The sequence below is a fragment of the Salvelinus fontinalis genome, chromosome 15, assembly GCF_029448725.1.
Source record: "Salvelinus fontinalis isolate EN_2023a chromosome 15, ASM2944872v1, whole genome shotgun sequence".
NCBI classification, from domain to species: domain Eukaryota; kingdom Metazoa; phylum Chordata; class Actinopteri; order Salmoniformes; family Salmonidae; genus Salvelinus; species Salvelinus fontinalis.
This window is the reverse complement of record NC_074679.1, coordinates 6,867,650-6,894,678: the sequence shown is the minus strand read 5'-3', so window position 1 is coordinate 6,894,678 and position 27,029 is coordinate 6,867,650. Positions and strand designations below refer to the sequence as shown.

The 27,029-nt window shown below is 41.9% G+C and overlaps 1 protein-coding gene across 3 annotated transcripts in view; it reads right to left on the bottom strand.

Moving 5' to 3' along the window:
- LOC129811344 (brain-enriched guanylate kinase-associated protein-like) overlaps positions 1–27,029 on the bottom strand; it is a 57,843-nt gene that overhangs the window by 19,828 nt on the left and 10,986 nt on the right. For 2 of the 3 annotated variants that reach the window (XM_055862568.1, XM_055862567.1), the window contains exons 2-4: positions 15,281–15,493; positions 11,866–12,027; positions 8,907–8,973 (exon numbers count right to left, since the gene is read on the bottom strand). In XM_055862568.1, the coding sequence (XP_055718543.1) occupies positions 8,907–8,973; positions 11,866–12,027; positions 15,281–15,351 (300 nt within the window). In that variant the 5' untranslated portion in view covers positions 15,352–15,493. The remainder of the gene's footprint in view (positions 1–8,906; positions 8,974–11,865; positions 12,028–15,280; positions 15,494–27,029) is intronic. The other variant, XM_055862569.1, reaches the window with a different exon arrangement.

The following is a 27,029-nucleotide window of genomic DNA, read 5'->3' as shown; positions in this document are numbered from 1 at the left end:
GATTGACCATTTCAGGCTGTCGGTAATGTGAACACAGAGGAATTTCCAGCTTTTCACCCTCTCCAATACGGCCCATTGATGTGGATGGGGCGTGTTCCTTTTGCTGTCTCCTGAAGATTAAGATCAGCTCCTTCATTTTGCTGTTGTTGAGGGAGAGGTTATTTTCCTGGCACTCCGGCAGGGCCCTCACCTCCTCCCTGTATGCTAACTCATCTTTGTTGGTAATCAGGCCTACCACTGTTGTGTCATCTGCAAATTGATGATGGAGAAAGAGACCATGCAGTCATGAGTGAACTGGGAGTACAGGAGGGGGCTGAGCACGCATCCTTGTGGGACCCCCCTTGTTGAGGATCAGCATAGCGGAGCAGTTGTAGCCTACCTTCACCACCTGGGGTCGTCCCGTCATGAAGTCCAGGACCCAGTAGAACAGGGCAGAGTTCAGACCCAGGGCCCGGAGCTTAGTGATGAGCTTGGATTGTACTATGGTATTGAAGGCTGAGCTGTTGTCTGAACAGCATTCTTACATAGGTATTCTTCTTGTCAAGATGGGATAGGGCTGTGTACAGTGTGATGGCAATTGCATCAGCATGGATCTGTTGGGGCGGTATGCAAATTGTAGTGGGTCTTGGCTGTCAGGTAAGGTGGAGGTGATATGATCCTTAACTAGCCTCTCAAATCGCTTCATGATGACAGAAGTGAGCGTTACGGGGCGATAGTAATTTAATTCAGTTACCTTCGCTTTCTTGGGTACAGGAACTGGGATGGGGAGATTGAATATGTCTGTAAACACTCCAGCCAGCTGGTCTGCACATGCTCTGAGGACGTGGCTATAGATGCTGTCTGTGCCGGCAACCTTGCGAGGGTTAACACTCTTAAATGTGTTACTCACGTCAGCCACGGAGAACAAGAGCTCACCGTCCTCGTGAGTGGCGGTGGCCCGCATCGGTCCCTGCCACATACGTCTCATGTCTGAGCTGTTGAATTGTGACTCCACTGTTTTGCCTGTCTGTTTGCCTTATGGAGGTCATAGCGGGACTGTTTGTACTCGTCCATGTTCCCAGTCACTTTGCCGTGGTTAAATGTGGTGTTCGTGCTTTCAGTTTTGTGAGAATGCTGCCATCTATCCACGTTTTTTGGATTGAATAAGTTATAATTGTCACAGTGGTAACAACGTCTTCTATGCACTTCCTGATGAACTTAGTCACCGAGCAAGTGTATACGTCAATATTATTCTCAGAGGCAACCCGGAACATATCACAATCTTGAAGCATAGATTCCGATTGGTCAGACCAATGTTGAACAGTCATTGTTACTGGTACTTCCTGTTTAAGTGTCTGCCTATAGAAGGGGGGGGAAGAATGGAGGCGTGATCTGATTTTCCAAAGGACCGTCCCAGAAGGGGGAGTAGCAATGGTGAAGAATCCTCTTGTCAACACTACAGTCACCACAGCCAGGGAGGGCTGCATTCCACGCAAATAGGGCCAGGAGTTGTTCCCCGACCATGTGACTTGACCAGGAAAATCTCTGGGCCCTAGTCAGGTAACACGTTTAGAAAAAACTCCTGTCGCTACATAAAATAATGTAAACACTTTCGGACAACCCGCTCACACTATATTCTCTATTCTACATTCTCTTCTTAGTGTGTTGGTTCAATTGTTTGGTTTGTATTTTTTTGAATGACCTTTCTTGGTTTCTGCTCAGAACCTTTTAATTGCATGTTTGATCTGATTGACCCTATTTTCTCGCAGTGTCTATCTAAGACCGTTTCCTGCTCTATAAATATTTCCCCCTTGAAAATAGCATTTGCGAGACATAAAAAAGGAATGACAATCAGAATGAGGCTTCTGAGGAAATACTTTACTATTTCCTGTCATGAACAGTGATTAGTTACACCAAGGTCGCTAGACAGACTATTCTTTTGAAAAGCCAACCACCAATAATTTCACGACTGGAATACAAAAGAAGTGTGCGTGACAGAATATGATTTGTGATTCATTTTTCGGCTCTTGTCTTTTCTCCGTATGACAATGCAATGAGGATTAGTCAGACCGTACAAAAAGCCAGGCTAAGCGATGGGTGAAGAAACAACGAATAATACACAAACACTATAGAATTGGTGTAAATTATAGAGTTTTCTTAGATCAATGTTCAAAATCGATCATGCAGTCTTATACCTCAGCACCAATGGATAGAATACAAAACATGTAGCCCACAAATAGGGATGGCTGAAATCAACGTTGAGGCAACGTTGTGTGTTGGTTGTGCTTTGATGGCCGTACTTTTAGAACTTGTCAAATCACTATCTTCTGTATGAACAGTTGCCTGAGGAAATCACTTTGTCTTTAATCATCTAAGAAGAGGTGATTGTGAAAATAAATTAATTTCACACACGGTCGTCTTCTATTAAAACGTCCTCACAGATAGGGAGCCACGGTGACTCAAATTTCTGATCTGATGAGATAAAAAAAAAAAATTTTTTTAATCATGATACGTCTTAAATATGGACCTGTAGCGTGGCTGCGGACTCATCTTGAACAGTAATGACATTGTCTTCGGTGTCTGAAGGGGGAACGAATGGGGAAGGGGAGCTCTCGACTGGGGAGATAGGAGTAGTAATAGTTTTCTAACAAGGTTCCATGGCAGGGCAATCACTTTGGACATTGATTGCCCTGCGTCTCTGATCATGTAACTACTTTGAGAGTGGCAAGAGAGGGGCCTCTCACCATGAGACTGTGTGTGTTTCAATCGATTTATACCGGAGTTCTCATCTAAGATCTCACACCACAGACCACATGCAGTAGCCGATCACTGAGAGAGACCGCCCCACCTCAATTCAGCAGGAGTATGGAATAATCAATAAACCCTTATTAGGTGTTCTTACTCTTATCATTTTCATCATAGTTTTTTGGATAGTTTTTTTTTTACCTGATAGTTGTTGTTGGTTATTATGCCTATGTTATAATGGGTCCTACTTTAAACAAAGTACAACTTATAACTGTTTTATATAGCATACATAAAGGCTTCACAAATCATCTAATGAGCGTAAGTCACACTCTATAAATGGGGTATAGACATACATAGTGCGTTATGTCACATTTGACAATTCACCCTACAGTGGGAATTGTTATGTCACTCGTTAGACACCATTTAGAGTGTGACATATGCTTATAGATGATTTATGTAGAAGCACACAAACACACACTAGAGCCAATCTGTTCCAGCTCCAGGGATTACCGTGTGTGTGTGTGTGTGTGTGTGTGTGTGTGTGTGTGTGTGTGTGTGTGTGTGTGTGTGTGTGTGTGTGTGTGTGTGTGTGTGTGTGTGTGTGTGTGTGTGTGTGTGTGTGTGTGTGTGTGTGTGTGTGTGTGTGTGTGTGTGTGTGTGTGTGTGTGACGGGTGGTTGAGTGCGTGTAATCTCGGAAACCCCCGAAAAATCTTGCGTAATTGCATCAGATGCTCGATTAGGTTCTGGGGAAGATGCATGAGAAAATACACTAATGAGACTAGCTAAGTCTCCGCTAGCCTAAAACAGAAACTCAGCCAAAGCCCCACCCCCTTTCCAAAAACGTTCTGCTTGAAACTCCGCACCCACTTTAAGCACCACCTCCACCAAACCTTATACATCCAAATAACCAGTGACGGAAGATCAAAGCACTAGAACTACTGTCGCTCGTTAGTTGTCACATCCAGCAATCTTTTGACTGACGTTAACGATACCATTTATATTATGTAGTCTGTCCACGAGAGATTAGGGTGTGTGTGGTGCTCTCTATGCTCTGTGTGTTGCTCAGTGAGACAGAGATGGAGCTCTCCCTTTTTAATACACTCATGCTTGACCCTGAGCAACAGGTCAGCCTTATCATCAACATTAATATTTGATAGCCTTTTTGTCGTAAACGCTATAAAATATTCAAAGAACTCCATTGTAAATGTCACATAAGGAGTGCCGCGGAGACCTGTGAACCAATAACTATCAAGCCATCGACTTGTTTATTTACCAAGCGGAATCTAAAGCTAATTGGAATGGTGGGAGGGGAGGTGAACATGATTTCTCAACTCACTAGAGTGTGACGCATATAGAGAGCTGCCTGCCAGGCTGACTTATAGTGAGCTGCCTGACCAGCTGTCTTGTAGAAAGCTGTCTTATAGAGAGCTGTCTTATGGAGAGCTGCCTTAAAGAGAGCTGTCATATAGAGAGATGCCTGCCGACTGTCTTATATAGAGCTGTCTTATAGAGAGCTGCCGTATGGAGAGCTGTATTTTAGAGAGCTGCCGTATAGAGAGCATCCTGACTGACTGCCTCTCAGAGAGCTGTCTTACAGAGAACTGTCTTATAGAGAGCTGCCCCAGAGGGAAGTGTATTTTAGAGAGCTGTCTTATAGAGAGCTGCCGTATGGAGAGCTGTATTTTAGAGAGCTGTCTTACAGAGATCTGCCTGACCGACTGCTTCTTAGAGAGCTGCCTTATAGAGAGCTGTATTTTAGAGAGCTGACTTATAGAGAGCTGTCTTATAGAAGGCTGTCTTAAAGAGAACTGTCTTATAGAGAGCCTTCTAATAGAGAGCTCTTTTATAGAGCTGTGTTATAGAGAGCTGACTGACCGACTGCCTCTTAGAGAGCTGCTTTATAGAGAACTGTCTTATTGAGAGCTGTCTTGCAGAGAGCTGCCTTATAGAGAGCTGCCTGACCGAATGCCTGTTAGAGAGCTGTTTTATAGAGAATTGTCTTACAGAGAACTGTCTTATAGAGTACTGTCTTATAGCGAGCTGTCTTATGGATAGATGTCTTATAGAGAGCTGCCTGATCAACTGTCTTATGGAGAGCTGTTTTATAAAGAACTGTCTCATAGAGAACTGTCTTCTAGAGAGCTGTATTTTAGAGAGCTGCATTATAGAGAGCTGCCTGACCAACTGTCTTATGGAGAGCTGTCTTACAGAGAGCAGTCTTATAGAAAGCTGTCTTATAGAGAGCTTTCTTATAGAGGACTGTCCTATAGAGATCTGCCTTACCGACTGTCTTATAGAAAGCTGTCTTATTGCGAGCTGCCTGACCGACTGTCTTATACATAGATGTCTTATAGAGAGCTGCCTGAACGACTGCCTCTTGGAGAGCTGTCTTATAGAGAACTGTGTTATAGAGAGCTGTGTTATAGAGAGCAGACTGACCGACTGCCTAGTAGAGAGCTGTTCTATAGAGCTATCTTATTGAGAGCTATCTTATAGAGAGCTGTTTTAAGAGAACTGTCTTATAGAGAGCTATCTTATAGAGAGCTGTTTTATAGAGAGCTGTTTTATATAGAACTGTCTTTTAGAGAGTTGCCATATGGAGAGCTGTATTTTAGAGAGCTGTCTTATAGAGGGCTTTATTTTAGAGAGCTGTATTTTAGAGTGCAGTCTCATAGAGAGCTGTATTTTAGAGAGCTGTCTCATAGAGAGCTTTATTTTAGAGCTGTATTTTTAGAGAGCTGTATTTTAGAGAGCTGTCTCATAGAGAGCTTTATTTTAGAGAGCTGTCTCATAGAGGGCTGTATTTTAGAGAGCTGTCTCATAGAGAGCTGTATTTTAGAGAGCTGTCTTATAGAGGGCTTTATTTTAGAGAGCTGTATTTTAGAGCGCAGTCTCATAGAGAGCTGTATTTTAGAGAGCTGTCTCATAGAGAGCTTTATTTTAGAGCTGTATTTTTAGAGAGCTGTATTTTAGAGAGCTGTCTCATAGAGAGCTTTATTTTAGAGAGCTGTCTCATAGAGGGCTGTATTTTAGAGAGCTGTCTCATAGAGAGCTGTATTTTAGAGAGCTGTCTCATAGAGGGCTTTATTTTAGAGAGCTGTATTTTTAGAGAGATGTATTTTAGAGAGCTTTCTCATAGAGAGCTATATTTTAGAGAGCTGTCTCATAGAGAGCTGTATTTTAGAGAGCTGTCTCATAGAGGGCTTTATTTTAGAGAACTGTATTTTTAGAGAGCTGTATTTTAGAGAGCTGTATTTTAGAGAGCTGTATTTTAGAGATATGTATTTTAGAGGGCTGTATTTTAGAGAGCTGTATTTTAGAGAGCTGTCTCATAGAGAACTGTCTTATAGAGAGCTGTATTTTAGAGAGCTGTATTTTAGAGAGCTGTCTCATAGAGAGCTGTCTTATAGAGGACTGTCTTACCGACTAGCTTAAAGCTGTCTTATAGATAACTGTCTTATAGAGAGCTTTCTTATTGCGAGCTGCCTGACCGACTGTCTTATGGAGTTCTGTCTTATGGGGAGCTGTCTTACAGAGAGCTGTCTGACCGTCTGTGTTATAGAGAAGCAGAGCTGTTTTACAGAGAGCTGTCTTATAGACAGTTGCCTTATAGAGAGCTACTTGGCTGACTGTCTTATGGAAGCTGTCTTATAGAGAGCTGCCTGTCCAGCTGCCTTATAAAGATCTTCCTGGCCAGCTGCTTTATAGATTGCTTATTCCTTAGATGCTTTATTGACGTGGTGAGCTGCAAGACCCCAGGGAACGACTGGAATGGCTGACGGGGAGAGCAGAGCAAGCCTCTGTACACCTCCTACATTATTTATGAGAACAAAGTGAGTGAGAGCTGAGGTACTTACAGGGATCATTAGGACACAACAAATCTATCCCAGTAATGTCAATACCAGCATCTCATTAATGCCCCTCCATCCCAGCTGTGAAGAGATGGGGTAAAGAAGTGGATGCTAAAGCGACAGGACTTTATGGGCACATAAGGTGATGTAACACACAGTAACTTTAAGATCGGAATGCCAATTAAGGTCGGAATGTTGCCAATTCAAATTGTCTTTCTGGTATAAACAAGGCTAGTCCTTCACAAGTCTGGCTAAATGGACTGCACTTTAGTTCAATCCCCTATAAGTTAGGAAAGGGCTGTAGGAGAGCCATTGACAACCCACACTGTCGGATGTAGGCTGGTCTTGGATGTCTGTTTCCAGGAGAACTGAGATTAGATGGTGTATCTGAGCTGCTTCGTTGACACCAGTATAGACTGTCAGAGGCAGACACCATGCTACTGGCATCTTGCAACAAACTGCCAGCAACAATAGAGTTGATGTTAAGTCATTACACAATGCATATCAGCTCAATGATGTCAAATGGGAAGGTTGATGTTACTTTAGTTCTGCCTGATTGAGTTTGACTGGCGGAACCAATCGAAAAGCCCCAAAGGTGCCAACACGGTGTGCAGAGGAAGCTGGTGGGAGGAGCTATAGGAAGACGGGCTCATTGTAATGGCTGGAATGGAATTAATGGAATGGTATCAAACAGATGAAACATATGAAAACCCCATGTTGGACTCCGTTCCATTTATTTAATTCCCGCCATTACAATGAGCCTGTCCTCCTATAGCTCCTCCCACTAGCTTCCACCGACTGTGTGGTATTGGAGTGGGCTTCAACGCAATGTATGGCTGAAGCACTTTGGTGTATGGCTGAAGCAGTGTGGTGCATTGCTGAAGCAGTGTGATGTATGGCTGAAGCAGTGTGGTGCATGGCTGTAGCAGTGTGGTGTATGGCTGAAGCAGTGTGGTGTATGGCTGTAGCAGTGTGGTGTATGGCTGAAGCACTGTGGTGCATGGCTGAAGCAGTGTGGTGTATGGCTGAAGCAGTGTGGTGTATGGCTGAAGCAGTGTGGTGTATGGCTGAAGCAGTGTGGTGTATGGCTGAAGCAGTGTGGTGTATGGCTGAAGCAGTGTGGTGTATGGCTGAAGCAGTGTGGTGTATGGCTGAAGCAGTGTGGTGTATGGCTGAAGCAGTGTTTTTTATTTATTTTTATTTAACCTTTATTTAACCAGGTAGGCAAATTGAGAACACGTTCTCATTTACAATTGCGACCTGGCCAAGATAAAGCAAAGCAGTTCGACACATACAACAACACATAGTTACACATGGAGTAAAAACAAACATATAGTCAATAATACAGTGAAAAAAAAAAAAAAAAAAAAGTCTATATACAATGTGAGCAAGTGAGGTGAGATAAGGGAGGTGAAGGCAAACAGATATATGTATAAATAAATAAAAATATAAAAAGGCCATGGAGGCGAAGTGAGTACAACACAGCAAGTAAAATAAAAACTAAAAAAAACACTGGAATGGTTGGTTTGCATTGGAAGAAAGTGCAAAGTAGAGACAGAAATAATGGGGTGCAAAGGAGCAAAATAAATTAATAAATAAATACAGTAGGTAAAGAGGTAGTTGTTTGGGCTAAATTGTAGATGGGTTATGTACAGGTGCAGTAATCTATGAGCTGCTCTGACAGCTGGTGCTTAAAGCTAGTGAGGGAGATAGGTGTTTCCAGTTTCAGAGATTTTTGTAGTTCGTTCCAGTCATTGGCAGCAGAGAACTGGAAGGAGAGGCGTCCAAAGGAAGAATTGGTTTTGGGGGTGACTAGAGAGATATACCTGCTGGAGCGCGTGCTACAGGTAGGTGCTGCTATGGTGACCAGCGAGCTGAGATAAGGGGGGACTTTACCTAGCAGGGTCTTGTAGATGACCTGGAACCAGTGGGTTTGGCGACGAGTATGAAGCGAGGGCCAGCCAACGAGAGTGTACAGGTCGCAGTGGTGGGTAGTATATGGGGCTTTGGTGACAAAACGGATGGCACTGTGATAGACTGCATCCAATTTATTGAGTAGGGTTTTGGAGGCTATTTTGTAAATGACATCACCGAAGTCGAGGATTGGTAGGATGGTCAGTTTTACAAGGGTATGTTTGGCAGCATGAGTAAAGGATGCTTTGTTGCGGAATAGGAAGCCAATTCTAGATTTGACTTTGGATTGGAGATGTTTGATGTGGGTCTGGAAGGAGAGTTTACAGTCTAACCAGACACCTAGGTGTGGTGTATGGCTGTAGCAGTGTGGTGTATGGCTGAAGCAGTGTGGTGTATGGCTGAAGCAGGTGTCTTACCGTCCTGTGCACCTTGTCCTCCAGGTCTTGATTGATCCTCTGTTGAGCTGCGTAACTGCTCTGGATCCTGCATGACAGGAAAGAGTACATATTGGTGAAACATTGGCTATGTAAGTCAGAGAATGAACATGCTTTTAAAACCAAGTATTCATTGACTTTTTTTCAAGATGATGAATATGAAAATCCAAAGCAGTGGTTTGGATTAGGGGGGGGGGGGGGGGGAGAAAAGGCAGTGAAAAATGCATAATCAAACCCATAGGACTGAGGCATGACTCATGAATGAGCGGAGGGATTTTGGCAACGTTTCAGCTCCCGTCGAGGTGCGTTTCCTAGCACAAAACACTGTGTCTGGTCGGCTTCCAAAACATTAGTGGGCTTTAATGGAGTAAGCTGCTCTTCCACCTCCACTTTCCATTAGTTCAATCATTACCAGCATTAGGCTACTATCTCTTTTTTTTTTTTACCACATAGTGCTGCATGTCATTATCCCTGGTCCTGGTCTCAGGGGGGTTTGGATACATTGTAGCATTTATGACCCCATTTACGAAGCAGCTGTGGAGATCCATTGTTAAAAAAACGTCTGTTGTAGAAGAAAAGACGTGGCTCTAGAACTGGAGGTTACGTTGCAGGAAGGTCAACAAGGAATTCTCTCAGAACATGTTCTGTATGCTTACTTTGTTCACTGTCACAAGTTCAATTGATATTGCTATTGCAGGGGGGATACATTGGACAATTGTAACACAGGTTAGTTGTAACAGGTTAAATACCTCAAATTTGAAACAAAGGTTTTATTCAATGTGCCAATGCTTGATTAGTGTCTCCACATATCTATGAAGATTTTTGTAAATGAATCAATTGTTTTGGATTTTATATATATTTTTAAATAAGGTTATTTCTCTTTTGAGATTTTTGATCTGTGGAACATTCTCCATGTATCTAAACATATATAATATTAATCAATAAGATATGATATTTTGATTAGTATAGACTTTAATGAATAACTAAAGGCTCCTATGCTTGGGGTTGGTTTTAACGCAGTGTTACAACTTACTCTTATCTAGAATTATATTAAATAGAGACACATTCATATATTTATAGCACATTTCACTGCTTTATGTCAACTTTGGCAGTGCAACTAAGAAAATTCCTTGGAAAAAAGTTCATATGTAACATTTTGACAACTAATACAGAATATATTATTTCACTAATGACATCCCTAAGATAAAAGTTTAATATTTTTTGTAAATTTAGTGTTTTTTCCAAATATCAGTGGCATTGTTATACTACCCCTCATTTTGACAATTAAAGACATTGGTACAACTGTCCCATATACTGTTACAGCTAACCTTGCTATTGGGGTTAATTGTAACATCAGGACATTTTCTGACTTTGGGTCTTCAAGATATATTTGTGAAGAATCCACATTTTACACAGGTCTCTAAAAATTTGCTGAGAAATGTAAATTGTTTGTGTGAAATTTTGAAATCTCTACATTGTTAAGAGTAAATACATATTTGATTTTAAACAACTTCAAAATGTGTTAGAATTGTCCCCGTCTCCCCTAAGTAATTTGCTATGTTAATTACTTTAAGTCAATATGGTAACTTCCAAATCAAAACTTATTTTTATTCTGTATCTGGCCCAAATGAGGGGTAATTTAGGGGAATGAAAAGCCACTGGCTACATAAGCAATTTGGTTGTAAATTGCTTTACCTTTCACAGTTACTGGCTTTTGATCCAGCTCTGCAGTAACACAGATGATTTAGCTAATTATGGTCCGGACTGAAGAGATTGATTAGTTGAATCAAGGTTTGTTACTGCAGGGAGGGATCATAGACAATAAGTTGGAGAACCTTGCATTAGATTATTCCCAATGCAGATTCAGTTGAATTAGTATATTTGTAAATACATTGACTCTGAGTTAAGGTGAACGATGACACAGTCACGATTTGTTAGACACAACAGCTATGGTAAGAGACTTAAGATGGTGTAAAGGGACTGACATCGCATAACGAGACTGACATAGTGTAATAGTACTGACATGGTATAACAGGTCTGAAATGGTATAACATGACTGACATGGTGTAACATGGTCTGAAATGGTATAACAGGACTCGCAGGGTGTAACAGGACTGACATGGTGTAACAGGACTGACATGGTGTAACAGGTCTGACATGGTGTAACAGGTCTGACATGGTGTAACGGGACTGACATGGTGTAACGGGACTGACATGGTGTAACGGGTCTGACATGGTGTAACAGGTCTGACATGGTGTAACGGGACTGACATGGTGTAACGGGACTGACATGGTGTAACGGGACTGACATGGTGTAACGGGTCTGACATGGTGTAACGGGACTGACATGGTGTAACGAGACTTACAGGGTGTAACAGGTCTGACATGGTGTAACAGGTCTGACATGGTGTAACAGGTCTGACATGGTGTAACGGGTCTGACATGGTGTAACAGGTCTGACATGGTGTAACAGGTCTGACATGGTGTAACAGGTCTGACATGGTGTAACGGGTCTGACATGGTGTAACAGGTCTGACATGGTGTAACGGGTCTGACATGGTGTAACGGGACTGACATGGTGTAACGAGACTTACATGGTGTAACGAGACTGACATGGTGTAACGGGACTGACATGGTGTAACAGGACTGGCAGGGTGTAACGAGACTGACATTGTGTAACGAGACTGACATTGTGTAACGAGAATGACATTGTGTAACAGGACTGACATTGTGTAACATGGTCTGAAATGGTATAACAGGACTGGCAGGGTGTAACAGGACTGACATGGTGTAACAGGTCTGACATGGTGTAACGGGACTGACATGGTGTAACGGGAATGATATGGTGTAACGTGAATGACATTGTATAACAGGTCTGACATGTTGTAACGGGACTGACATGGTGTAACAGGAATGACATGGTGTAATGTGACTGACATACCTGCGTAGTTTGTCAGTGAATTTCTCCAACTCTTCCTGGGCTCGACGGAGTTCCGTCTCCAGATACTGACGGGTGGAGTCAAACTCAGACTCCACCATCTCTAGTTTGTGGGTGGTGTAAGACAGACGCTTGCGAAGATCATCCTTGTGATCATGTAGAGAACTAGGGAGGAAGTAGAGTGACAGGCAGACAGACAAGAGGTCAAAACAGCTCATGGTATCATTAGGTCTTAATTCAGGCTGTGAGCAGGGTTGGGGAGTTTATATTCTAAATGTAATCCGTTAGTTACTAGTTACCTGTCCAAAATTGTAATCAGTAACATAACTTTTGGATTACCCAAAATCAGTAATGTCATCTGATTACTTTCATTTGCTTTTGGATTACTTTCCCCTTAAGAGGCATTAGAAGGAAACAAAAAAAGATCCATCAAATGCATTTGGTGTGTCATCATAGGGGTCTCTGACATCATACTAGTCTCTGACATCATAGTGGTCTCTGACATCATAGTGGTCTCGGACTTGTGGTCAGGCTCGCTAAGGTGGAACAAACTTAAACTAGCGCATTTTTTCAATGTTGAATTAAATGTAATTGATATAACAGAAAGGTGTCATAATGTATTTTTTCATGCATGTAACCGTAATCAATTACTCCACAACCATGGATGTGAGCAATGCTGAATATTCTTTATGTACTAATTCAAGTTCATGACCAGACATAACATATAATATCTGCACATGTATTGATAATTATACAATATGTCATCTACATATTGACTGTCTTCGGAAGTGTGATTAAAAATATACATTTGACATTCTCAAAAGGTATTAATTGTTTACAGTATGGTTGGATGACATGAATTTGTTCATAACTGATTTAGTTAAATAAAGGTTCAAAATAAAAACATAATCGGACTTAGATAAGAGCGAAAGAGAGAGGTATGAAATGGAGGTGAAATCTAATTTAGCTGGTGTGAAAAGTCCCAGCCAAGGAAGGCCTGTGGGTATCTATTGATGGATGGAAGCTAGAGCGCTAATGATTTTCCATTGAACAGGAACCAGCTCACAATTCTGTAATGGGTCACTCCCGTTACACACCTCTCCAGCATGAAATCACTGGCAAACCAGGAAGAGATTCTGATTCTATCGAGATGCTGCACCATGAGGGATTTGTGTGTGTGTAGGAGGAAGGATGTGAATGGTGTTGTGGGGCTTGGTTGGTGAATACGTTTGGTTTTATATAGATTGTGTACAGTATGTATCTATAGGAGAATAGTGAGAATTTTTATCTGGAGAGTGCATGAGTCAATTAGTTTCTCTGACGTAATGAGTTTCTCTGACCTTCTATGGTAAATTAGAGAGAGGATGTGTGTGTGTGTGTGTGTGTGTGTGTGTGTGTGTGTGTGTGTGTGTGTGTGTGTGTGTGTGTGTGTGTGTGTGTGTGTGTGTGTGTGTGTGTGTGTGTGTGTGTGTGTGTGTGTGTGTGTGTGTGTGTGTGTGTGTGTGTGAGAGAGACAAAGACATACACAGACAAAGAAAAAGAGAGAGGCTGGGAATGAAGTAGGTAGGAAAGGGAATGAAGAGCAGGGGGGCAGTTGTCTCTGGGGATTTAGAGGAGACTGATAGATTCTGGCTCAGAGACAATACTCCTGGAGATGTTCACTATCACACTGCCACTGCCACACTGGTCTCCTGTCACAGCAGTCCAGCGCCAAACTCAGAGGACGGCCCCTTTTTAAGGGATCATGTGACTCTCTCACAGCCTGGTTGGCTATTGCAGAAATAGATTGACAAGGCTAACCAACTTGAAAGATTAAAGACATTACAGTGCATTAGAATGAGGTAGGACAAAGGCTTGACTCTGTCTGCTTACAAATGATTGATGCATGGTATTCAAAACTGCAGTGAGGTCGTAGGAAATACGTCAGTTAAAGATACACAATGCAGGAATCGCTCCGCCATTTCCTGGTTGATTTTTTTTTAATAGTTTGCCTAATTTGAGTTTATATGACAGAACAAGCAAGTATCTAAACTGCTGTGAAATATATGTTCCAGAACCCAAAATATTGTACTTTCAGCTGTTTGAAGCTGGTGTACAAAACGGAAAGTAAAAGACGCAAAAACTAAACTTGAGAACGGGAAGAGAATAGAAATAGCAACATATCTACCACTTCTTAGACTTGCTTTCAATGAGAATGACAGATCTATAACCCACATTTCTATGTGAATTTAGTTGGGTCGCCCCAGAAAGTTACATATTGCAGCTTTAAGTCTACTGTAAACACATTATGCCTGCCAGTCTGGACTTTATGATAGGTGTCTTAGGGACTTAAATTGTGGGTTAAACCCAGACTCTGGCATGCTAGGCTAGCCCTTGCATTTCCTACAAAGTCTTTACAAGACTCTCACTGAAAGCAGTAAGTGATTGGCAGGCATAGTGCCATGGACTGAAGTACATGTGATTAATTATAGCTCTTGGTCTTATCGTCAAGTGACCAAAGTTTCTCTGGAGTATGCACATTGCACTGATTTCTGAGGCATAAAACACTAATTAGTATACTGAAATTGGGAAATATCATAGACTGTATTTGGTAACACATAGCACAACATCAGCTTTTCAAGGTTGCTTGTCTTTCGTTATCTGAATAGTTGACACAGAAATAAGGTGTTAATAAATGAATAAGAGACCGATGTAATGAAATTGGTACCATGACAATGGCTTTTAGTTGAGATGAAATTTGAACAGTGGTCTAAAGTACTTAGGTAAACAGACTTAAGTATTTTTTTGGGGGGGGGTATCTTTACTTTACTTTATTATTTATATTTTTGACCACCTTTACTTTTACTCCACTATGTCCCAAAATAAAATAATGTACTTTCTATTCCATGCATTTTCCCTGACATCCAAAAGTACTCGTTACATTTTGAATGCTTAGCAGGACAGGGAAATGGTCCAACTCACGCACTTATCATGAGAACATCCCTGGTCATCTCTACTGCCTCTGATCTGGCAGACTCACTAAACACAAATGCTTCATTTGTAAATTATTTCTGAGTGTTGGAGTGTGCCCCTGACTATCCGTGACTTAAATAAAACAAGAAAATCGTCAATATATAAGGATTTTGAAATTATTTTTACTTTTAGTTTTGATAGTTAAGTATATTTAAAATCTAATTATTTTAGACTTTTACTCAAGTAGTAATTTACTGGGTGACTTTCACTTTTACTTGAGTCATTTTCTGTTAAGGTATCTTTACTTTTACTCAAGTATGACAATTGGGTACTTTTTCCACCACTGCATTTTAAATAGTTTATGGTGTTAAGAAATAAAATGACTGAAGTGGATTCTTGGCTTGAAGTGGATATGATCGAATGAAATGATAAGGGTGGCTTTTAAAAGTGGAAACTTCCATCTTACCTTCTTTTCTGATGCTTGCAACCATTTCTCTGGGCTTTGAGGGCTGTTTTCCCAATATATATCTTTTTCATATTCTTCGCTCTGCATTCACTTTCATGTGTTTTCTAGTCGATTCCCAATAATGCTGATGCAGAGTGTGACCTCTAACCTCAACCACTCAGGCCATAAGTCTCGCCTGTGGAGTCAGATAGCAGTGGTCTATCTGTGTTGACCCTGCCAACAGATCACAGAAACAGCGTTGCAGTCACAGATTCAATTTGTATATGTTACACATTACTACTACTAGCTTTTATGTGCTGTGAATTCATGCATTCATTTGCTCTTATTGAACAAACTCATATTCTTCACAGATGATATCGATGAAGGTCAAAGGTAAGATTAGTACTTCCTCCAAAGGACCCAATGTGCAACTTGATGACGTCCCCTTTCATATCTCTCCCTTTGTCCAATTCATAATCATCAACAGACGCATCCACAAACAGCTAAATCCTATGCAGCATCGATGAAATGACCTGGCAGGTTATTCCCTCCAGCACTACAGAGCTGACAGAACCTACTGTATTGTGTGTCTATTCATCACGCTACACCGGGGCTGACTGTTATATCAGTGAAGGAGCTAGCTAGCGTTGCTAACCTTGTCACAGTCACCCTGGAAATACAGAGTAGTAGGGAAAGGTCTGGTTGACTAATTGTGAGATGGAGGTAAATGGTAGCAGATGGACTGCTGCTTTGCTGCTAGGCTAATGTTGGCAGTATTGACTGCATGGTTTACGAGATGATACTAACACAGGACAAAGAGGAGCTTGAAGGGTGGGAGGTGATCAGACATCTTATTTCCACTGATTCCTCAATCACTAATTTCTCTAACACTGATTCCTGTATCACTCATTTCCAATGGTATAAAGTACTTAAGTAAAAAATACTTTGAAGTACTACTTATGTAGTCTTTTTTTCCCTAAAGAAAATAATGTATTTTTTATTTCAGGAATTTTCCCTGACACCCTAAAGTACTCGTTACATTTTGAATGCTTAGCAGGACATGAAAATGGTCCAATTCACGCACTTATCAAGAGAACATCCCTGGTCATCCCTACTGCCTCTGGTCTGGCGGCCTCACTAAACAGAGAACATCCCTGGTCATCCCTACTGTCTCTGATCTGGAGGACTCATTAAACAGAGAACATCCCTGGTCATCCCTACTGTCTCTGATCTGGAGGACTCATTAAACAGAGAACATCCCTGGTCGTCCCTACTGCCTCTGATCTGGAGGACTCACTAAACAGAGAACATCTCTGGTCATCCCTACTGCCTCTGATCTGGCGGCCTCACTAAACAGAGAACATCCCTGGTCATCCCTACTGCCTCTGGTCTGGAGGACTCACTAAACAGAGAACATCCCTGGTCATCCCTACTGCCTCTGGTCTGGCGGCCTCACTAAACAGACATGCTTTGTTTGTAAATTATGTGTTGGAGTGTGTCCCTGGCTATCTGTACATTTTTTTATAAAACAGTGCCGTCTGGTTTGCTTAATATAAGAAATTCGAAATGATTTCTACTTTTACTTTTGATACTTAAGTATATTTGAGCAATTACATTTACTTTTGATACTTAAGTATATTTAAAACCAAATAGTTTTAGAATTTTACTCAATTAATATTTTCACTTGAACTTGAGTCATTTTCTATTAAGGTGACACAGATTTCTTTAAAACAGATTTCATCACAAATAAAAAAATAAAATATTAACACCGATTTTTTTCAACACAGATTTATTCAACACTGGTTTCTGTCCTTCAAACATTTCAAAGGAGCATGTGATGGATCGGTACAAACTCTAATTCAGTTTAGCAGTTTACCCATCTTTAGAAATTGGCTCCCAAAAATCTAAAATGAAAGAGAAACTTCAGGCTGACAGCAGTCTTAATGCGTAGGCTCGTCCTTACTCCAGGATCTAGGGTACGGTGAGTGATTAGTCAAAAGGAACCTTCCGCCATTGTATGCTTTTGACAGTTAGTTAAGAAAATCTCTCAAACTAATGATCTCTTTTCAAGATTTCAAGAGGTTGAAGGCCTAAACGAAGTTGAAATACATGAGGGAATTTCTAAACAAACGTCAGGTGTAAATTTGTGACTCCACTGAGTACTCCCCATCACTCAGATAGTATCTTATTCAAATAGCAGCACAAACAAATAGGCCTAGATACTGTAAATGTCTAGCAATTCACCCCGATAAACGATACTCCTGCCAACGACAGACACCTATTAATCTGATAATATCATGACAAAGATTTTCTACATATCCCCGGGAAAGTGTTATCACTTTGCTTAAAGAGCCAAAGCCTCCGTGTAAATACCAACAGGGCTGCAGTAAAACTTTATCGGGACCCGGCAGAACAGCGAGGCAAAATTAATGTTTGTCGCCTGCCTCATTCGCTCCAAAGACGCCACTACTTATTGTATTTTAATCTCGCTTTGACACTGCCGGGTGGGAAGACAAAGAGGAGCCCGGGATAGGCGCTGAATACGGTCGCTAGCTGTGGCCTTATCTGTCAGCTGCAGAGCGAGAGGTCGGAACTAAGTAGTTGCTGGAGTAAGGAGTTGTGCTTGTAGCTACCCGCCCCCCTCTTTCCCCTTTACTCCCCAGTGCTATTGTGACTCCTCCCCTGTGTATCTGCTACTGTGACTCCTCCCCTGTGTATCTGCTATTGTGACTCCTTCCCTGTGTATCTGCTATTGTGACTCCTCCCCTGTGTATCTGCTATTGTGACTCCTTCCCTGTGTATCTGCTATTGTGACTCCTTCCCTGTGTATCTGCTATTGTGACTCCCTCCCTGTGTATCTGCTATTGTGACTCCCTCCCTGTGTATCTGCTATTGTGACTCCCTCCCTGTGTATCTGCTATTGTGACTCCCTCCCTGTGTATCTGCTATTGTGATTCCCTCCCTGTGTATCTGCTATTGTGACTCCTCCCCTGTGTATCTGCTATTGTGACTCCTCCCCTGTGTATCTGCTATTGTGACTCCTTCCCTGTGTATCTGCTATTGTGACTCCCTCCCTGTGTATCTGCTATTGTGACTCCCTGCCTGTGTGTCTGCAATTGTGACTGTACTAGAATACCTCACAGCAGAGTCAATAAAGGACGGGGCCTACGACGTAAGACACTTCTGATGCTGGAGGATGTAAACAAGCCACAAGATGAGCTGTGTGTCTTCACTGTCCTTAAAAGGACCCATGTGAGCAGCCAAGTCGTCCTCCTGAAGAACTATACAACTCATCAAACAAACCCTGAACAAAACATTTGTAAAAAATCATAACGTTCTCATTCTATTGTCAGAGAGAGCAGCTCTCGTGGTTCTTTGTGTTAATGAAATATAGACGCCCTTTAATTCATAGGAACAGGTCTGTAATGCGCCATCCATCTTAAGTGTGGTGCCTGGTGCCGGCGTCAGGAGGTTATTTGGTGTCTATGAGTCATGGGAGGTGAGATGGAGCTACCTCGCAGATATATTTATAAATGAGCTAACGGACGTCTGAAATGTTAATGCCCACAATGTAATGTAATCACTCTTTAGAGCCTAGAGACTGTGTGGGCCTTTCATGGAAAACAGACTGGTCTGTTAAAATCTTATTCAAGGAACCAGATTGACTTCATAACCACCACAAAGCGTACTGGCGGAGTAGCCGTCCCACTTTACATGATGTAGTATAACAGTTGTAGGTGCTAGGTCAGAGGTCAACTCGGATCAGCCGCGGGCCAATTTCTGTCGGAGCGAATAACAATAATTTCATAGAGACATGATCACATATCTATCTGTTTTGTTAGTTTGTGGGACTACTTAGGAACAGATTTCCTAAAATGAAGCAGATTTTTTGCACTTGTGGGCTGAACTTGGCCCGCAGGTTGCCTGTTGCCAACCCATGTACTAGGTAATAATGTCTACAGTACTTACATTGTAATGACACTGGTGTAAGTATGAGAACAAACCAAAAATAAGTACACGCAACTGGTGTAAATCAATGCAAAAACTGTGCTTTGTATAGAAACGTGGAAACAACATTGTGAAATGTTGCCTGTACGAATGGCAAGAATTTAAAAAGGTTTCGTCCAACTTTTTCAATATTTTCTGTGGGCAAAGCACAGAAATTGATTGTGATGCAACACTCCAGAAATGTACGCTTCTCTTATGTATTCCCCGGTGTACTTCACCAAAGGCAATAACCAACACTGTGGATCTTGTCAGCAGAGTAATTACTAATCAACAATATGAGACTAGGGAACTGTGCAATGACTGGGGAAAAATACAACCCAATGTTTACATCCCAAAGGGGATTATCTGATGTTCCGTTGAGGACCACAATGGAAATACGTTTCTAGACTTGTTTTCTGTTGTCCTCGATTATTTTTAAATGCACACGTGTGGTTGTATTTTTACAATTTTAATTGTCAAATAAGTCATGCAATATCATACATACATACAGTATCTCCATTTTTCGTATGTTCTCTATTTTTCGAATGTTCTCTGAGGAAACCACATCCTCTCAGCAAGCTCTATCCATGAGAAGAAGAACATTAATGATGTTGTGAGTAGACAAGACAAGCAGCCAACATCATCTGTTTAATCTGATCATAGTCCTTAATTTGCCAGTTGTATACCTGGGTTCAAATAGTATTTAAAATCGTTCAAATTATTTAGCTGTGCTCAATTGAGCGTTGTCAAATGCAATGGAACCCAAAGGCATAGTTCCAAAAGTGTACAACCATCCCATCTGTCACTCCAGGCAGGTTTAACCAAACGTTCATCAAGGTATTAGAAATATTTCAAATACTACTTGAACCCAGGTCTGGTATATTGTTTAAGAAACACAAGTGTATCAGCCATGATTGAATATAGTTACTTGTGGATCAGGTGGAGGATGATGATGCTTGATGAGCATCTGCATTATAGAGATATACCATAGAGGTATACCATAACGAGGAGGGAATCCCTCACGTTGTGTTATTGTAACACTTGAAGCTCATTGGGAGGAATTTGTTCATAATAAATAGTTCTCCCCTGCTGTGGTGACTCATCACTAAACCGAATACTCCGTCATGCCTCATCCCTGCCTTTGAAACGACATGCCTGTCACAACGAGGCCACGGGTAAGTGTGTGTCTTTGTTGTGTGTGTGTTTGTCGGGGGGGGGGGGGGGGGGGGGGGTTAAGTGCTACTATGGCTGAACCTGGGCGCTACTATTGTTGACCCTGAGTAGTACTATGGCTGAACCTGCGTACTACTATGGCTGATCATGAGTACTACTATTGTTGACCCTGAGTAGTACTATGGCTGAACCTGCGTACTACTATGGCTGATCATGAGTACTACTATTGTTGACCCTGAGTAGTACTATGGCTGAACCTGCGTACTACTATGGCTGACCCCGAGTAATCCCAGAACACATGGCTGTGTTCCGAGATTCATCCAATGGCATTGAGGAGTATACCACCTCAGTCACCGGCTTCAACAATAAGACCATTGACGACGTTGTCCCCACAGTGACCGTACGTACTTATCCCAACCAGAAGCCATGGATTATAGGCAACATCCTCACCGAGCTAAAGGCTAGCTTCTTCTCAATAGGGGGTGCTGTTTGCACTTTGTAATAATTTCGTTCTCAAATTAAACTGCCTCGTACTCAATTCTTGCTCATACAATATGCATATTATTATTACTATTGGATAGAAAACACTCTCTAGTTTCTAAAACCGTTTGAATTATATCTGTGAGTAAAACAGAACTGGAGCTAGAGCAATTTTCCTATGTGTATGTGAGAATGCTGAATTCTGCAAGCTGTTCTGAGATCCGTTTATAAATCTGCCTGTCTTCTATTGGTTGAGATGCACTGCATACGTCTTCCCCTGGATGTCAGCGAATAGTGAGAGTTGAAATGGGGTTGCTAGGCAGAACTGAGAGGTTATAAATGGCCTGGGAACGAAGGGTCCGGTCTTTGTTCACTTCGCTCTGACGCAGGAAGGACCTCTGGCTGTGGCTCTAGAACGCTCGGGTTATAGGCCTTAGATATATCCGGCCCTGTTTTTATTCGTTATAGATGTTAAAGACATCATAATGTTGTTATATTAAACCGAGTTATATCAGTTTATATCGGTATATTGCGATTTTCGGATATTTAATCGTCCTGCGTTTTAGTGAGTCGGACACGTCTTTGCCACATGGCTAATGTTTACTGCTAAATCGAACGTTGAAGAGGACAATCTACAACCAAGCAACGATTATTTTGGACTAAGGACACCTTGCCCAAGATTCTGATGGAAGCTCATCAAATAGTAAGAAGTATTTATGATGTTAATTCGTTGTTCTGTTGAAAAATGTAGAACAGATATTCTGCCAATAATCTAGGCCCGGTCTCGCTTTAACGCACGCTGTATGTTGTAGTAACGTTAATTTTAAAAATCTAACACAGCGATTGCGTCTCTTGGACAGTGGGACGCTTGCGTCCCACTTGGGGAGCACCCCCGACCCACCCCCCATCTGATTAGCATCGCTAGCATAGCGTCACAATTAAATAGTAGCATCTAAATATCATTAAATCACAAGTCCAAGACACCAAATGAAAGATACAGATCTTGTGAATAAATTTCAGATTTTTTAAATGTTTTACAGGGAAGACAAAATATGTAAATCTATTAGCTAACCACTTTAGCAAAAGACACCATTTTTCTAACTCCATCAGTTTCTTACTCCATCAGGTGCTATCACCAATTCGACCAAATAAAGATATAAAAAGCCACTAACCAAGAAAAAACTTCATCAGATGATAGTCTGATAACATATTTATTGTATAGCATATGTTTTGTTAGAAAAATGTGCATATTTCAGGTATAAATCATAGTTTGCCATTGCAGCCACCATCACAAATCTCACCAAAGCGACTAGAATTACTACAGAGAGCAACGTGTATTACCAATTTACTCATCATAAAACATTTCTTAAAAATACACAGCTCACAGCAATGGAAAGACACAGATCTTGTGAATTCAGACAATATTTCAGATTTTCTAAGTGTTTCACAGCGAAAACACAATAAATCGTTATATTAGCATACCACATATGCAAACGTTACCCGAGCATTGATTCAAGCCAAAGAGAGCGATATCGTTATCATCGCCAAAATATATACATTTTTTCACTAACCTTCTCAGAATTCTTCCGATGACACTCCTGTAACATCATATTACAACATACATATAGAGTTTGTTCGAAAATGTGCATATTTAGCCACAAAAATCGTGGTCATACAATGAGAATAGTAGCAAAACTGGTCTGAAAATGTCGGGCGCCATCTTTGAGAATGATCTAGCCTAATCGATAACTAATCATAAACTTGACTAAAAAATACAGGGTTGACAGGAATCGAAAGACAAATTAGTTCTTAATGCAATCGCTGAATTACATTTCTAAAATTATCCTTACTGTGCAATACCGGGTCCGCCAAAGCGAAGCTACACAAAACAAAATGGCGATATATGCGTTTAACATTTTTCAACAGAACAGCGATTTATCATCATAAATAGTTCTTACTATGAGCTGTTCTTCCATCAGAATCTTGGGCAATGTATCCTTTCTTGGGTCTAATCGTCTTTTGGTCGAAAGATGTCCTCTTGTCCCGTCGAAATGGACACTAACGTTCGACCGGTACTGGAAACGTGCCCAGCGCTTCAAAGTGCATCACAAAGACATGCCTCAAAATCGCACTAAACGGATATAAATTGCTATAAAACGGTTTAAATTAACTACCTTATGATGTTTTTAACACCTATAACGAGTAAAAACATGACCGGCGATATAGAAGTGCCTAAACTATAGCTTGGAAGGAGGCCAGTCCCGACGTCCATCGTGCGTCAGGCGCATGAAGAAAAGAAAGCTACTTCAGCCTTGTGGTCTTTTATACAGGCCCTGATTGCGCAATCGACTCCATTCAAATTGTCACCTCTTACTGACATCTAGAGGAAGGCGTGGGCAGTGTTTGTATCCTCATAGCATTTACAGGGACTTTAAAACTGACCTGGGACCAGAGGCCAAGATTTCTGAAATCTCACTCCCTGTCAGGAAAAGTGCTGTAGAATGAGTTCTGTTCCACTCAGAGACATAATTCAAACGGCTGTAGAAACTAGAGAGTGTTTTCTATCCAATAATAACAATAATATGCATATTGTACGAGCAAGAATTGAGTACTAGGCAGTTTAATTGGAGACCAATTTTCGCTAAGTCGAAACAGCACCCCTTATATCCCCAAGAAGTTAAGAACTAATGTATCTTTCATTTGCTGTCCAACCTGTATTTTTTTGTCAAGTTTATGATTAGTTATCGATTAGATTAGGTGCCTCTCCCAAGATTTCTTCCGACATATTGTTGGCAGTCTGGCTACTTTTCTCATTGTATAACCACGATTTGGGCCGCTAAATGTGCACATTTTCGAACAAACTCTATATGTATTGTGTAATATGATGTTATAGGACTGTTATCTGATGAAGTTTTGAGAAGGTTAGTCTAAAATGTAATATCTTTTGCTGGTTTATTCGCTACCGCTAACGTGCATGAATCAATGCTGCTGTGTGTTTGCCTATTGTATTAAGCTAATATAATGCTATATTGTGTTTTCGCTGTAAAACACTTAGAAAATCTGAAATATTGGCTGTATTCACAAGATCTTTGTCTTTCATTTGCTGTACGCTGTGTATTTTTCAGAAATGTTTTATGATGAGTATTTAGGTAATTCACGTTGCTCTCTGTAGTTATTCTAGTCACTTTGGTGAGAGTTGTGATGGTGGCTGCAATGGTAAACTATGATTTATACCTGAAATATGCAAATTTTTCTAACAAAACATATGCTATACAATAAATATGTTATCAGACTGTCATCTGATTAAGTTCTTTCTTGGTTAGTGGCTATTTATATCTTTATTTGGTCGAATTTGTGATAGCTACCTATGCAGGAAAAAAATGGTGGAGTAAAAAAAGTTGTGTCTTTTGCTAACGTGGTTAGCTAATAGATTTACATATTGTGTCTTCCCTGTAAAACATTTTAAAAATCCGAAATGATGGCTGGATTCACAAGATGTGTATCTTTCATCTGGTGTCTTGGACTTGTGATTTAATGATATTTAGATGCTAGTATTTACTTGTGACGCTATGCTAGGCTATGCTAGTCAGCTTTTTTACTGATGGGGTGCTCCCGGATCCGGGATTGTGTGGAAGTAGAGGCTAAAACTTCAGCTTTCAAGGAGTGGGACACTAATCCGGACACTTAGGCCCTCAGACAAACCATCAAACAACACCACTCTACAAAGTAATCTAGGACCGGGACATGATGTTCCTCGTCATCATGCAACAGGCTGATCAAGGCAGTACTCCAAGAATCCCTGGACCAACTGGCAAGTTTCTTCACTGACATTTTCAACCTCTCCCGGACCGAGTCTGTAATAGGTACATGTTTACCACCATAGTCCCTGTGCCCAAGAAATCAAAGGTAACCTGCCTAAATTACTACCGCCCTGTGTAGTAAGAGGTGTCATTGTGTAGAGGTGTCAGTGTGTAGAGGTGTCGGTGTCAGTGTGTAGAGGTGTCAGTGTGTAGAGGTGTCATTGTGTAGAGGTGTCAGTGTGTAGAGGTGTCATTGTGTAGAGGTGTCAGTGTGAAGAGGTGTCCGTGTGTAGAGGTGTCATTGTGTGGAGGTGTCAGTGTGTAGAGGTGTCAGTGTGTAAAGGTGTCAGTGTGTGGAGGTGTCAGTGTGTGGAGGTGTCAGTGTGTAGAGGTGTCAGTGTGTAGAGGTGTCAGTGTCAGTGTGTAGAGGTGTCAGTGTGTAGAGGTGTCGGTGTCAGTGTGTAGAGGTGTCAGTGTGTAGAGGTGTCCGTGTGTAGAGGTGTCATTGTGTAGAGGTGTCAGTGTGTAGAGGTGTCATTGTGTGGAGGTGTCAGTGTGTAGAGGTGTCAGTGTGTAGAGGTGTCAGTGTGTAGAGGTGTCATTGTGTAGAGGTGTCAGTGTGTAGAGGTGTCAGTGTGTAGAGGTGTCAGTGTGTAGAGGTGTCATTGTGTATAGGTGTCAGTGTGTATAGGTGTCAGTGTGTAGAGGTGTCAGTGTGTAGAGGTGTCATTGTGTGGAGGTGTCAGTGTGTAGAGGTCTCAGTGTGTAAAGGTGTCAGTGTGTAGAGGTGTCAGTGTGTGGAGGTGTCAGTGTGTAGAGGTGTCAGTGTGTAGAGGTGTCAGTGTCAGTGTGTAGAGGTGTCAGTGTGTAGAGGTGTCGGTGTCAGTGTGTAGAGGTGTCAGTGTGTAGAGGTGTCAGTGTGTAGAGGTGTCAGTGTGTATAGGTGTCAGTGTGTAGAGGTGTCAGTGTGTAGAGGTGTCAGTGTGTAGAGGTGTCCGTGTGTAGAGGTGTCAGTGTGTAGAGGTGTCAGTGTCAGTGTGTAGAGGTGTCAGTGTGTAGAGGTGTCAGTGTGTAGAGGTGTCAGTGTGTAGAGGTGTCAGTGTGTAGAGGTGTCAGTGTGTAGAGGTGTCAGTGTGTAGAGGTGTCAGTGTGTAGAGGTGTCAGTGTGTGGAGGTGTCAGTGTGTAGAGGTGTCAGTGTGTAGAGGTGTCAGTGTGTAGAGGTGTCAGTGTGTAGAGGTGTCATTGTGTGGAGGTGTCAGTGTGTAGAGGTGTCAGTGTGTAGAGGTGTCAGTGTGTAGAGGTGTCAGTGTGTAGAGGTGTCCGTGTGTAGAGGTGTCAGTGTCAGTGTGTAGAGGTGTCAGTGTGTAGAGGTGTCAGTGTGTAGAGGTGATGGTGTCATTGTGTAGAGGTGTCAGTGTGTAGAGGTGTCAGTGTGTAGAGGTGTCGGTGTCAGTGTGTAGAGGTGTCAGTGTGTAGAGGTGTCCGTGTGTAGAGGTGTCATTGTGTAGAGGTGTCAGTGTGTAGAGGTGTCATTGTGTGGAGGTGTCAGTGTGTAGAGGTGTCAGTGTGTAGAGGTGTCAGTGTGTAGAGGTGTCATTGTGTAGAGGTGTCAGTGTGTAGAGGTGTCAGTGTGTAGAGGTGTCAGTGTGTAGAGGTGTCATTGTGTATAGGTGTCAGTGTGTATAGGTGTCAGTGTGTAGAGGTGTCAGTGTGTAGAGGTGTCATTGTGTGGAGGTGTCAGTGTGTAGAGGTCTCAGTGTGTAAAGGTGTCAGTGTGTAGAGGTGTCAGTGTGTGGAGGTGTCAGTGTGTAGAGGTGTCAGTGTGTAGAGGTGTCAGTGTCAGTGTGTAGAGGTGTCAGTGTGTAGAGGTGTCGGTGTCAGTGTGTAGAGGTGTCAGTGTGTAGAGGTGTCAGTGTGTAGAGGTGTCAGTGTGTAGAGGTGTCAGTGTGTATAGGTGTCAGTGTGTAGAGGTGTCAGTGTGTAGAGGTGTCAGTGTGTAGAGGTGTCCGTGTGTAGAGGTGTCAGTGTGTAGAGGTGTCAGTGTCAGTGTGTAGAGGTGTCAGTGTGTAGAGGTGTCAGTGTGTAGAGGTGTCAGTGTGTAGAGGTGTCAGTGTGTAGAGGTGTCAGTGTGTAGAGGTGTCAGTGTGTAGAGGTGTCAGTGTGTAGAGGTGTCAGTGTGTGGAGGTGTCAGTGTGTAGAGGTGTCAGTGTGTAGAGGTGTCAGTGTGTAGAGGTGTCAGTGTGTAGAGGTGTCATTGTGTGGAGGTGTCAGTGTGTAGAGGTGTCAGTGTGTAGAGGTGTCAGTGTGTAGAGGTGTCAGTGTGTAGAGG